This window comes from Miscanthus floridulus, chromosome 8 (assembly GCF_019320115.1).
Source record: "Miscanthus floridulus cultivar M001 chromosome 8, ASM1932011v1, whole genome shotgun sequence".
Lineage (NCBI taxonomy): Eukaryota > Viridiplantae > Streptophyta > Magnoliopsida > Poales > Poaceae > Miscanthus > Miscanthus floridulus.
The window spans coordinates 211,022,001-211,035,207 of NC_089587.1; the positions used below are offsets into that span (position 1 = coordinate 211,022,001).

Sequence of the window (13,207 nt, forward strand, 5' to 3'; positions counted from 1 at the left end):
CACGCTACTGGCGCCAAAACAGTGGAGAAAAGCTTACTGGTGCCAAAACAATGGAGAAAAGCAAAAACATGGAGTCACGGATGCGCCAAGACCCTGGTGTCCCAGGCGATCTGTCCTGGCGCCAAGACCACACTTCTGTTTTCATACACATCTTCATACGCATTGGAAAATATGTTCATACAAAATTTCATACACATTCAAACACTCATACAAACGGAGAAAATTGTCCATACAACAGTAGCACACAACAAATATAACATCACCATTAAATAGTAGACATCTATGATCTATTGAACAACCCATCGGCTATCCAATCGCGGAATTTATTCATGGTTTGATCTTCATCTCCATGACGTGTATTAGATACTTGAGAAGACGATGCTTCCGATAGTGGAACAAAGTTCTCATCACTATCAACCAAATCAAAGTCCGCATCCCCCAAATAACTATCTCTAATGAAATTGTGTAGTGCCATGCACGCAATAATTATTTGACTTTGCTTTGGCATAGGATAACTAGGTAGGTCAAGCAATATCCTCCACTTCATCTTTAAAAGTCCAAATGACCGCTCAATGACATTACGAAGTGAAGAATGTGCATAATTAAATCATTCTTTTTTACCTCTTGGCATTGGTCCTTGTCTAAACTCCGGGATATGGTACTTAGTTCCCTTGTACGGTGCAAGATAACCCAGTCGGTTTGGGTAACCCGAGTCAACAAGGTAGAATTTTCCTACACATTAAAGTCAGATGGTTTAAGCAAGTCACATGCCAAGTATTGCAATAATGAGACAACATAGAAAAGAAAAAGTCAATACCTTCAGGTGGATGCGGAAATTTGTCTCCAAACTTGTCAATGGCATCTTTGAATACCCTCAGATCATGTACTAATCCAGGTCATCCCGCCACGACAAAAGTAAACCTCATATCAAAGTCGCATAAAGCCATCACATTTTGACTTGTATATCCATGCCGTCCCGTATGTTGTACTACCTTGCTAGTTGGTACTACAACAGGGATATGTGTCCCGTCTATTGCTCCAATGCAACTGTCAAAGAACGGTGTGAAGCGAGGGGATTGCAATCTAGGATGGACTGTTCTAAACTGTGGGTCCTTTGGCTTAATGATATCAACTGCTAGCTTGGTCACACTATGTAGAACTTTATCAAACTTCCTACACACTGTCTCCAGTGACCTTGTGAAATGATCTTCAGCTTGTCGAACGGACTGGGGGCACCACTTATCCATAAAAACAGCCCTAAAGCCTCCATAGATGACATTCTCCTAGTGGACTTCAATCCATATGACCCAACTAGCAAACTATGGAGCCCCATAAAAATACCTTGACTCATCCTAAACATATTGAAGCAAGTTGTCCTATTTCCTAGTGTCTTCATAACCCAATCAAAACCACTCTCTGTAGCTACTCTATAAGCCGCTTTGTTCATGTAAGTGTCAAAATGGTACATACCCATCACGGCAGCAGCTATGGTTACGATTTTCCTCCTCTTCTTCCGAGACTCCAATATGTATGCTTGTACTCTTCGATCATAATCATCTCTATCATCTTCTTCCCATTGATCATCATCAGACTCATCTTCTTCTTCCTACAAGATGGAATAGGAACATGTCAGTGTTCTCTTGCGGCTAGAACCACAAAGCAAGAATAGTACCATTTCGGCTAGACCACATATCACCATAGAACAGTACCATTACGGCTAGAACCACATATCACCATAAAAAAGAAGCATAACCATTTCAAACAGTACCACAAAGCAGCATTTAACCAGTAACAAGTCTTAACACAGTAACATCACCATCAAACAAGTCTTAGCATTAAAGGTCTTAAAACATGTTCTGAATAATAAGGTCTTAAAACTAGTCCTAAGCGTGACAAAAATACTCAGCATCACATTTATCTTGCATACAAAAGTTGTGGCTAGCATTCACAAAAATACTCAAAATAGCTAGCATTCAGAAGCATGACAAAAATACTCAGCATTAACATTCATCTACAGGGAACAGGTCGAAGTTGTGGCTTACCCCCTGGGAGTCTTCATCTTCATCCTCACCGGTGCCAATTTCCTGTGGATGGTCGAAGTTGTGGCCGCCACCGCATCCATCAACTCTACCTCCCCCACGGGTCCCCCTCTACCTCTGTGGCTACCAACAGCTCCACCGCGTCCTTGTACTCTGCCTCCGCGCGGATCCGGCGGACCTCGCCCGACAATCTCCACGAGCTCCGCCATGACCAAGCCCTCTGCCTGCTGGGGCATGAGGAGGAAGGGGATAGTTCACTCCATCATCCCCGGCCTGGAGGAACTCCTGGTATGAGTCCAGGTTGGGGAATGCGTCGGCCTACGAGTTCAAGTCGAGGTTTTCCATGTGCCGGCGGGGAACGAAGAGGCTGTGAGCTAGCTGCGAGGTGAAGGGCCCAAATCATATTCATCGTCGGCGTCCTGGGAGGGGAGGAAGCTTCGGGTACCTTGCGATGAAGAACCTTGAGAGAAAAATTCACGGTAGTTGTCCATGGTGTTGGGGAGGGCCGGGATGAGGTCGATCCGGCGTGGGGAGGTAAGAAGGCCGTGGATCCGGCGTTGGGAGGGGCTTGGGCGGCGGATCAGGCAGGGGGAAGAAGGATGCGGTGGGGGGCGGCCGGACCTAGATCCTGTACTTGCGTCGGGAGCAGGGGTAGGGAGGAGCGGCGAGAAAAGCGGGGAAACGGGAGGGGGAGCGGCCGGCGAGAGCGGGGAAGGTACCGGCGGGCGAGAGCTGCCGCCGGCGACGAGGGGACGGACGGGCGCGGTGGGAAAAGCACCGCTGCGGAAGGTGGCGGCGCAGGGACCAGAGATGGGGAGGAGCGGCGAGGAAAAGGGTGGGGTAGGGGAGTTGGCGCGGGGTTGGGGGTGGGGAACGAGCGCAGTAATGACAGGGGCAGGGGAGTGAAAGAGATTTTTAGTCCACTTTTAGTTCAGTTTTTTGAACTAAAGGACTAAAGTACTTTAGTCCACTTTTAGTCCAAGTATTTGGCTGTTTAGTCCGACTAAAGTACAGATTTTAGTCCAAAATGTTTTAGTCCATAGGAGCCAAACACCCCATAACTATACTTTTGGCACAAACACAAGAAACGATGGAGACAACGGCTTTCAAAAATCAAATTTGATTTTTGGAGGTTGGTAACCTTTTGTTTAGTATAAATGTCCACGCCACAAACTGGACGTTGAATTATTCGTTTGGCTTAGCAAATTTATAACCTGGTTCCAATCCATCACAATCTCGAGCCGCCTTTTATTATTCAAAACTTGTAGTCACTTTTAGAAACTTGAGCTGCCTTTCGAAATTTTAGAAGCTATATACTCCGAAAGATTAGACGGAAGACCTAACTTGTGATTACAATGTATATAGCTCTGATGAGCACTTCGTCTGTTGCTAAAGAATACTTGTATTAGCCGTACATACAAACACATGTGCAGAAGCTTGAACCCGATCTCGAGGTTATTTATTTATTTTTTATTTCGATTAACTTGTGAACCATTGTGCAAATAACATGGCTACAATAAGCGAAAAGTGACAATTCACGTACACTGGTTAGCTAACTTGTGTACGGTTACATTTCTCTCGTTATGTCATTTTAGCTCATTTATCTCTGTTTGTACTATGGATGGATGCTTTTGTTCTCACTTTTCTCTTAGAAAGAAAGAACACAACGGCCCTTTATTTGATCGATAATGAATTCACATGGGCGTCCATGTGGACGGACGTGTCTCCCCCACTCGCTATCGAGTCTTCGCTTCCTCTCGTCCGCAACCTGCCGAAAAAATAAAATTCTCCACACCGCTGCCCGGTCGCGCGCCCCCCTCCACCGCATTGCCTGCTCACGTGTGGCCGTGCTCGCCGCGGCCACACTCAACTGCGTGGCCTGCTCACCGTGGCCGCCTCCACCGATCTGGCTAGTCGCGTCTGCCTCCACCGAGCCGGTGAGGGGGGTGAGCTTCGTGTGAAGTCACCCCGTTGGCGAGTTGCCCTTGCCGCTGCCGCACGACGAGCTCCATGCGTCGCCATCGACCTCCGCACCGTCGTCGAGCTCCACAACAACAAGTCTCCATTCGTCCAAGCAATAAGATGACATTGTGTTGAAATCCCATTGAAGGGGACCGTGACGCCTAAGAGGGGGGAGGGGTGAATTAGGCAACTTAAAAATCTAACTCTAAACTATGGCCTCTTTTTCTAACCCTAGCAAAACCTATGCAAAAGATAAACTATCTAAATGTGCAAACTATGGTTTTGCTAGTGTGTTGTTATCTCTACCGTAAAAGGAGTAATACAATCAGTATAAACGCGGAAGCTAAAGAGCAAGGTAGAGATATGCAAACTTCCGTCGACGACTCCGGTATTTTTACCAAGGTATCGAGAAGCGCGCAAGCTTCTCCTCTAGTCCTTGTTGGAGCCCCTCGCAAGGAATCCCTCGCAAGGACCAAGCTCCCGGTCGGGTAACTCCGTGGATAGCCTCGGGCCTTCCCCACGCCAAGTGGGTCTCCGACGTGCCTTCCGGCAAGCCTCCCCCGGATGCTCCCCGCCGTCTTCACTATCAAGCTTCCGGCCGAAACGCCGCGGGCCTTGTTCCCTCCGATACATAGTGGCGGCCACACCACAAACTCGGTTTGTGTGATCTCGCAAGACTACAAGCTCCTCCGATGTACAACAATGGCGCGCGCAAGCACCGAGTGGCAAGAGGTATGCAAACCCCACTAAACACTAGGCCTAAACCTAGAGCAAGCGCATAAGCTGGTCTAAACAACCTAAGCACTTTGCAAAGCACCTACGCTAATCACCTAATAAAACACTAAGCACTATGCAAGTGGAGATCACTAAAATGGTGTATCAACACCCTTGATATGTTTCCTTAGCTCCACCCTACTCAAATGGCCGATTGGGGTTGTATTTATAAGCCCCATTGAGAAAGTAGCCGTTGGGGACGAAGTCCCGCTTTTCTGCTACTGACCGGACGCTGGAGTCGTCCTGATCGGACGCATCCGGTCGTCCCGACCGTTGGAGCCATGAACAACTGATCGAACGCTGCCAGCGTCCGGTCACTTGCCACCGGACGCGTCCGGTCGCAAGTTCGCTGCTCTAGAACCTCTTTGTACTCAATCGGACGCTGCTGTTCTGCGTTCGGTCGGTTTGCCGCCAGCGTTCGGTCACTTGCTGAGTGTGTTGTCGGACTGATGAACAGTGCCATCGGTGCGTCTGGTCGATTCACTTGTTCAGCGTCCGGTCGCTGCTGCTGACGCCTGCTGTTGTCGAGCCACTGATCGGAGCGTCCGGTCACTTTCTTCCAGCGTCTGGTCCAGCGTCTGGTCACTTCTATGAGCTCGTTTCTTCGCGATCTTGCGTGCGGCTTGGTTCATTTCTTTATGCTTGGACTTTGCTTGATATCTTGGGTCTTCTCTTGTGCTCCTAAGGTCTTGCCTGATGTGTTGATCATCGGATCATCACGTCGCCTCCGTCTAAGTCACGTCTTGCACCCTATTGAACTACAAAACAAACACTTGCAAATTCATTAGTCCAATTTGATTGTGTTGGTCATCAAACATCAAAATCTAAAGTAAATGGGCTTAGGGTCCATTTTCCTTACACCCATGTTGCAAGCGTATGCTTTAAGTGTTTCATATGTTTCATTCGGATGTTGCAAGTGTTTCATCTTGATGTTACAAAAGTAGATCGAGATGTTACACATATTGCAGTGGTTATACACGTATGTTTCAAGTGTATGTTCCGAATGTTTCATCTGTTTTTCCAGACATATGTTTGCAAGTGTTTCATTTAGACGTTGCATATGTTTTTGCAAGTGTTTCAGACGCATATTCCAAGTGTTTCATCTATTTTCGTACGTATGTTGTAAATGTTTCATCTGGATGTTTCAAAAGTAGATCTGGTGTTGCAGCAAGTGTTTCGTATGCATGTTTCAAGTGTTCCATATGCCTTCAGATGTATATTGCAAGTGTTGCATCTGGATGTTTCAAAATAGATTGGATGTTGTATCTCTCTCCTCGTTTTTCTATTGCTTCGTATCGTTGTCTCTTCCTCCTCCAACACTGGCTGGGCATCTGCCGCCTCCTTTCCCTCTTTCTTGATGCTGGTGACGCTCGGGCCGAAACGGTCCCCACGTGGACGCACGAAACGGCACGGGAGGCGGTAGTCGTTCCGTTATTTGATTAACAAAACACTTGGCTTCCCCGTTGCCTAGCGGTTGCTTGTTGGTTCTGGCTTGTTAGAGGCAATTTGCCTACGCAATCGTCCAATCATATGTCCCGTTGCATTCAAACTATAGGGTTGGCCTAACCTTTAGGCTAGGATTGAAGTTCGCTCGACACATCGCACGAGGAAAAACAGAAACAAGCTACGTACGTATGCCACCAGGGAAGAGAGAGAAAAGAATTCGCCAATCACGATGAAATACTTTGGTCTTGTTAATAAGCAACAACCAGCTAGAAAGAGCTTGTATAAATTTAAATACAGACGGAACCAAAAGCCGTGCTGATCATCGACGAGAATACCAAGATCTTTGCCGAAACCCACGGCGCGCCAACCCTTCTTTCCCTGCTGCCTAATCGTGCTTCACCCTTCCAGGTAGTAGAACGATGCTGCCGTTTACCAGAAGAGAACCCCAGCTATTCTAGCTGAGAGCAGAGGAGGAGAGGCGGTCACAGCCCGGGTGGATGGGTTTGTGGTGCCCTCGCGAGAGGAGACGTGGTCGGACCCGCGATGGAGCCGTGCACCGCCGGGGATCCAAGGCGCGTGCGGACACGGCGCTCCTGTGATCGTCCACACGACCACGCTGGCTGTTACTGGACTTCCTGTTCGCTTAGGTTTATTTGACTTACAAGTCAGTATTTTTTTCAGCTAAAAAATAATATTTTTCTCTCGTCCTAAATCAACCGATAGCCGGACGAGCGTCCCCGGGCATGGTCGCCGACCTGGCTTCGCTTCGCGTGCCGCCAGCCCGTACGTGGTGGAGTAGTTTTGAGTTTTGACTCGGGTGGACGGTCGAGTGCGGTCTAACCGTTCGTTTATTTTTTTTTTCCAGCGGTGAAACAGCTGCTGACCAAGGCGGATGGCAGGCAAAGAGACCCCTTGTTTTTGTGGGGTCAAAGACTGACTCAAGGTAAAAGTAAAAGAAAAACGAGTTGGAGAGAGGTGAGGTACGACACGCCGTGCCAAAGCGAGTACAGGTCGGGGGCGTGCGTGCAGAAAACGAACTGTGGAATCTGGAATGCGACCGCCGCCGCAAGAAAGATTAGAAAAAGAAGCAGGAATCTGAGCAATCAAGGCGTTGCGGCTGTTCCAAGGAGAAAAGGAGAGAAAAAAGAGGGGAAGAAGATGCGATGGAAAGAAGGATGCTGCCACCTACACGGACTTATACGTAACTGCTTAATACTACTACAGTCCCGGTCCAACAACCGTTCAAGCTCGCCTTTGATCGAGAATTCCCGTTGCCAAGTGCTAAGCCAATGTCGCCGTTCGCTGAAAAAACAAACCGAAACATTATTTCGACTGATTGTTGTGAAAGAAAAATATTATTCCGGCTAAAAAAATAAACTGAAAAATATAGATTATGAGAGAAGCGAACAGGGCATGGTGTCTTCAGAGAAGCACGCGTGTGTCCTGACCGCGCTGGATTTCACTTGAAGCAAGACTCTTCTTCTTGATGATAAATTACGAAACTCCGGCGTCGCAAGACATGAGCTTAGTATTCACCGAACATTTGGAGGTGCAAGCGTCATGCGGTCATGCTACTGTATAGTCCTATTGGTTAAGCGTGGCTACCTAGAACTCATACGTCGACACAGACCAGCATGCGTCTATCTGCATTGGCCCATGTACGCGTCAAACTGATGATACCAATACCATCAAGGGACAACAGCAGTCAGTCACCGGCCATCGCATAAACTATCAATTTCAAAAACAAAAAAAAAGGTTGGATCCTGGACGAGGCAAAGCTACAGCGCATCGCAAGCTAGTTTACAGCACGAGAAACACGAGGTGAAGTCAAAATCCGAAATGGAGACTCTTGAACTGGAGCATAACTGCACACAATGATCCGAAGGGCAACGTCAAACCGAAATTGAATAGATCAGCGCCCGCCTGGCCCCTGTGATTATCCGCGTCCACGTGATGGCGACCCGAACAAACAGCATTTTAAATTCCAACAATTAAATTTCGGCTGCGAGTTTCTTTCAATTCCGTCTACTATGATGAATTAATTAATTGAAGGAACTGGATTAATCTGTTTTACTTGGCAGAATATTGATGGAAATCAGACACGTACTGCTACCTGAGATAGATGCGGTTAATTGGGTTGACATCATCATGCCATGCCAGACGGCAGCGGCAGCGGAGAAAAGTTCATGTAAAATGTGCGTGGCTGACCGTCAACGTCAAGCCATGCGGAGTAAACAACGCGAGCCGCCGCGTCAAAACGCAACGGCAGCGCACGCCCTTCCGCTGAGACCCCGTTCCCGTTCATGTGGGCTTTGGCTTGCCGTTCCCGTTCCCGTTCCCGTTCCCCCATAAACTCCACCTCCCCCGCATTACTGCGCTCCCTCCCAGCTCCGCCTCCGCTTGCTCCTCCTGCCCCTGCCCCTGCTCCGGCTGGGACGAGCCTCTCCCCTCCCTCCTCGTCGCGTCACACATAGCCGTGCCTCCTCCTCGCCGCGGCGCCGCACCGCTCAGCAGCCCACACTGCCCCGATCCCGCCGGAGTGCCTGCGGCGCCCGCACACGCGCGCCCTTGCCTGCGCCGACCGACCGCCGGCGAGGGGTGTGGGCGCTTGGTCGACGTGACCTCCGCAGGCGCGCTTGGTCTCTTCGTCGTCCGGCTGGTTTTTCGCCAGCCTTGCTGCCCGCGAGTGGCGTCGTGTCGGCGGCCCGTGCTGGCGGCGGTGCGGGAACAAGGCGAGGGCGGCGCGCCTTGTCGCCGTGCGGACTGACATGACTTGAGTCTTGAGGTGCGTGCGGTTGCTGACTAACCTGCTGGAAATAACATGGGTGATAAAAGGGAATGGGAGTGGGGGCAAATTCAGGAGATGATACTTACTACCAGAATTTATCAACCAAATCAAGAAGCTGAGGTCCCTGTTCTAATTTTGTGAAAAACTGGCATGTGCCAAATCTGGCTCCGTAACTGTTCACTCATCGCCCTCTTCGTCGCCGGTGTACGCGGTGCCGAATCGGCGTCCGGTATCCGTCCCACCGTAGCACGCCAACCACCCCGAGCGCTCTACTCTCGTTGTGGTTGCTGATGCTACCGGCGCCTCCCCTCCTTTAATTGGCATGTCATGGAGTGGAATGGGAGATTCATTCAGACTTGGATAGGTTTATTTCCTTGTTAAGGATCCCAACTTGCTCGGAGGAATTTTCCTGGAGTGGGGTTTTGTTTAGGAGATCTTCTGTGCGCTGTGAGCAACCGGATCCATATCGTCCTTATTCTTCATTTGTACTATTAGATTGCTTGCTTCACAGTGGAGTATCCATCCATCCACGGTTCTGGTTTAGTTCTGTTTTAGTTTCTCTTCTGCCGTGCGTGTAAGATCGTCTCAGTTGATGTTGACGCCATTTATATTCCTAAACATAGGATAATTCGCAGTTTTTACTGAATCCTCATGCTCCATGCCAAGGCCGCCCCAGGTTTTCCTTTGTCGGCTATGAAGGTTACCCGGGTATTATGCTTTAGTCGTACCGAAATGGAATACAACTACTTAATTGCCAATAAGCCAAATTAGGCTGATAAAGTAACGGAGTGGAAAAGGAAAAGGTCCAGAATTGGGCGGTGAAGATATTATTGACACCCTTATTTTGTTAATATAAACTATTAGATGCACATTCTGAGACCATGTAATACCATTCTTGTTTAAATCAGGTAACTTCATTAGCTTGGATTACAGAATAGTAACTAGCACAATATATAATTAACATGTAGTGACACAGATCATACTCTCAGACCTAGTATGCAATGAGAAGGGGGATGGGATAAGGACCAACCTGGAACAGCTTTTTTTCGTTTAGCTACAGTGCTACTGCTACACCAGACTCAACCCCACATAGATATGTTATCTGTTACCCAAACTTATAAATTTATTTGTTTCTAATAGGTATCCTTTTTTTTATGTTTCTAGAGAAATCTTATTGTAGTTTCTGTCTACGTTTCTTTGGAGGCTTTGGGAGAGGAAGGTAGTTGAGAGTTCTCTATGAATCACAATATATTTCCTAGCCCATCCCCTTTTGTCAGCTATTGGTTGAGAGTTTTGCTTTTGGTTCAAAGAGAGAGTTGATAATTGTGTATCAATTACTGATATAGTGTTGTTTGATCAGGCTTTCCCCTCAACTGTAATCATGAGAATTGAGAATTGATTAAGCTGATTGATACGTGTAATATCTTACAAATTTCAGTGATTTGTTTAGGTAAACACTTTGCTTCATTGCAATTCCTTGTGACATGTTTGTCTTTTTTTATGTGTTGCAGATTTAGGATGTGTACAGAGGGGCTGTATTCTTGTGTATAGGTTCTCTTTCTATTGATCAACTGTTGCTGATTCTGACGGAATGTTGGAGGGTCAATCTTGCCTGATATCAAGGTCGCTGCCGAGTTCCTGTGAGCAGGAATCCAGACTAGCTTACATGACTTACCACCTACTCGAGATCACGAGGAGTAAGCGCCCGCCTGGGACCCTGTCTATTGAGCACGACGTTGCTGCAGTGGCAGCATTGACTAAACGGACCAAGTCCGCTGAGGACCAAAACGGTGAGGCACTGGATTGTCAAGGAAGTAATGATCAGGGCGACTCAGATTCAAGCACCCTGATAAGTTCCATTGGCCGGGACAACTCAATCAACTGCCTTGCTCGTTGTTCTCGTTCTGATTATGGTTCTATCGCATCACTGAACCGGAGCTTTCGATCACTTGTCCGCAGTGGTGAACTGTACAAGGAACGTCGACAGCTGGGGATTTCAGAACACTGGGTCTACTTCTCTTGCAATGTGCAGGAGTGGGAGGCGTATGACCCCTACCGTTCACGGTGGATGACGCTTCCAAGGATGCCCCATAATGAATGTTTCATGTGCTCTGACAAGGAGTCACTTGCTGTGGGCACTGAACTTCTGGTGTTTGGAAAGGAGATTCATTCACATATTATTCTGAGCTATAGCATTCTGACAAATTCATGGTCGCGGGGTGTTGAAATGAATGCCCCTAGATGTTTGTTTGGATCAGCTAGTTTTGTAGAGAAAGCAATTATAGCTGGAGGCATGGATGCTGATGGAAGGGTGCTTCGTTCTGTTGAGCTGTATAACTCAGAAACTAAGAGATGGATAACACTTCCAAGCATGAATAAAGCTAGGCGAATGTGTTCTGGTGTCTTTATGGATGGCAAGTTTTATGTAATTGGTGGAATGGCCAGTAACACGGAAGTGCTTACTTGTGGAGAAGAGTATGATTTAGATAAAGGTACCTGGCGGGTGATAGAGAACATGTCTGAGGGGCTCAATGGTGCAAGTGGTGCTCCTCCACTTGTCGCTGTTGTTGAAAATGAGTTATATGCAGCGCAATACGCCGGAAAGTTGGTAAGAAAGTATAATAAAATGGATAACTCATGGACAACATTGGGGGAGTTACCAGAGCGGCCAGAAGCTGTGAATGGCTGGGGTATTGCATTCCGGGGCTGTGGAGAGCGGCTTTTGGTTATCGGTGGACCAAGAGTGTTGGGTGGTGGGATGATTGAGCTCCATTCTTGGATTCCAAGTGAGGGGCCATTGCAATGGAACATGATCGGAAGCAAACCTTCAGGTAACTTTGTTTATAACTGTGCTGTCATGGTGTGCTGATATGTGCACCCTCAAACATACTGTCGACACGAAAGATTGTGATATTGGTTTTATCAAATGGCATAAAGCACTGATTCCACCTGATGGGTAATCTCTGCATTCTTTTTGACATTTCAGATTTTACTCAAGGTTCAATAGAGTAGTCAGTTCCATGTACTCGTTAATAGTTACCCATTGGTTTGTGTTTTCAGCACATTTTATTTGCAGTTGATGATTTGTACCTTGCTCCATATACTCTGTTGAAATGAGTTCTCTGAGATGGATGCATATAGGTGATAAATTGTAATTGTGGTAACCCTGCATCTATATGATTGTATCACTGTGCCAACGCTGTAGTTCCATTGTGCAAATGTGTATTTCCAAGAATTGCATGAAAAATTGTTTATCTGTACATTTCCCAGCATAATTTTGAGCACCGACCTCTCCTTGTTTGTAGTCTGCCTTTAAATCCTTTGAAACAGTTGGTGCTAAAGCCCTTCCACTTTCCTTTCAGTAGTAGGGATCCTACGCTAACTTTGTTTCTTAGCCTATGAGATATTATTATCAAGTGTTTGGCAGGTGCCCACTTTATTATATCCAAGATGGCGACAACTGCGGAGCTAATCAGTATATCGTTGTCTGGTTCGTGCTTTGTATCGTGGAGATTGAGAGGCCATGTTTTCTTTGTCGAGTTGTGCCTATGATTAGCTTCATGGGTTTGTTTGGACCCCCATCAGTTTGCAGCATATCTATGAAAATCTGTTGGCTGTGCTGTGCCTTTTAATTTTTTTTGTGCTCTTTCAGTTGTGACTGGGTGCTTGTCGGGTTGTCTTTTGTGCATCCGTTGGTAATAAGATTATTGGCTAGAATTTCTAAGGCATCATCCTAGAAGATTAGGAAAAAAGATAATTCAAACCTAAAATGGGCACTCTATCCATGCACGATCCAAGTGAATCTACTTCTACTACTACTAAAAGAATAGACCTCATTTGGTCTGTTCTAATTATTGTGGTGTCTCTAGTCAATCATCATTTCTGTTCATCGAGCAGTTTTCTGCTTTAGCAGTAGCACTCAGGATTCTCGTCCTCGCATTCGATTTCTTGGTATTCCGGTGTTGTTGCTGTTGCATCATGACCTCTGTATGATCGATCATTGGGCAACAACTCCTGGCGTCCTGCTTTCGTTGACGAGAGCTCAAATCATCATCCCCAGGCCGCAGGCCTGTCGCTGTGCAGCTTCCGTTTCTATCGATCCACTCAGTCAGATTCAGGGAAATGGAAGCCAGTGAGATTGATGACATGAATCACGGAGAGAGTTTTTCCCCTCGCTTTTATTTTACAGTCCTCGCTA

At 47.2% G+C, this 13,207-nt stretch overlaps 1 protein-coding gene and 1 pseudogene across 2 annotated transcripts; one reads left to right on the forward strand and one right to left on the reverse strand.

Moving 5' to 3' along the window:
- Nucleotides 1–486: 486 nt before the first annotated feature.
- Nucleotides 487–8,991, reverse strand: LOC136470582 (uncharacterized; annotated as a pseudogene).
- On the forward strand, nt 8,496–12,680 carry LOC136474814 (F-box/kelch-repeat protein At1g74510-like). 2 transcript variants are annotated; one of them, XM_066472379.1, is made up of 3 exons: nt 8,496–9,006; nt 10,521–11,840; nt 12,437–12,680. In XM_066472379.1, exons 2-3 carry the CDS (start codon nt 10,601–10,603, stop codon nt 12,559–12,561), a joined length of 1,365 nt encoding a protein of 454 aa, XP_066328476.1. In that variant the 5' UTR covers nt 8,496–9,006; nt 10,521–10,600; the 3' UTR covers nt 12,562–12,680. The 2 variants fall into 2 exon arrangements, with proteins under 2 accessions (XP_066328476.1, XP_066328477.1); XM_066472380.1 differs by lacking the exon at nt 12,437–12,680 and adding an exon at nt 11,996–12,106 and having other exon boundaries at nt 8,497–9,006.
- The last annotated feature ends 527 nt before the right edge of the window (nt 12,681–13,207 follow it).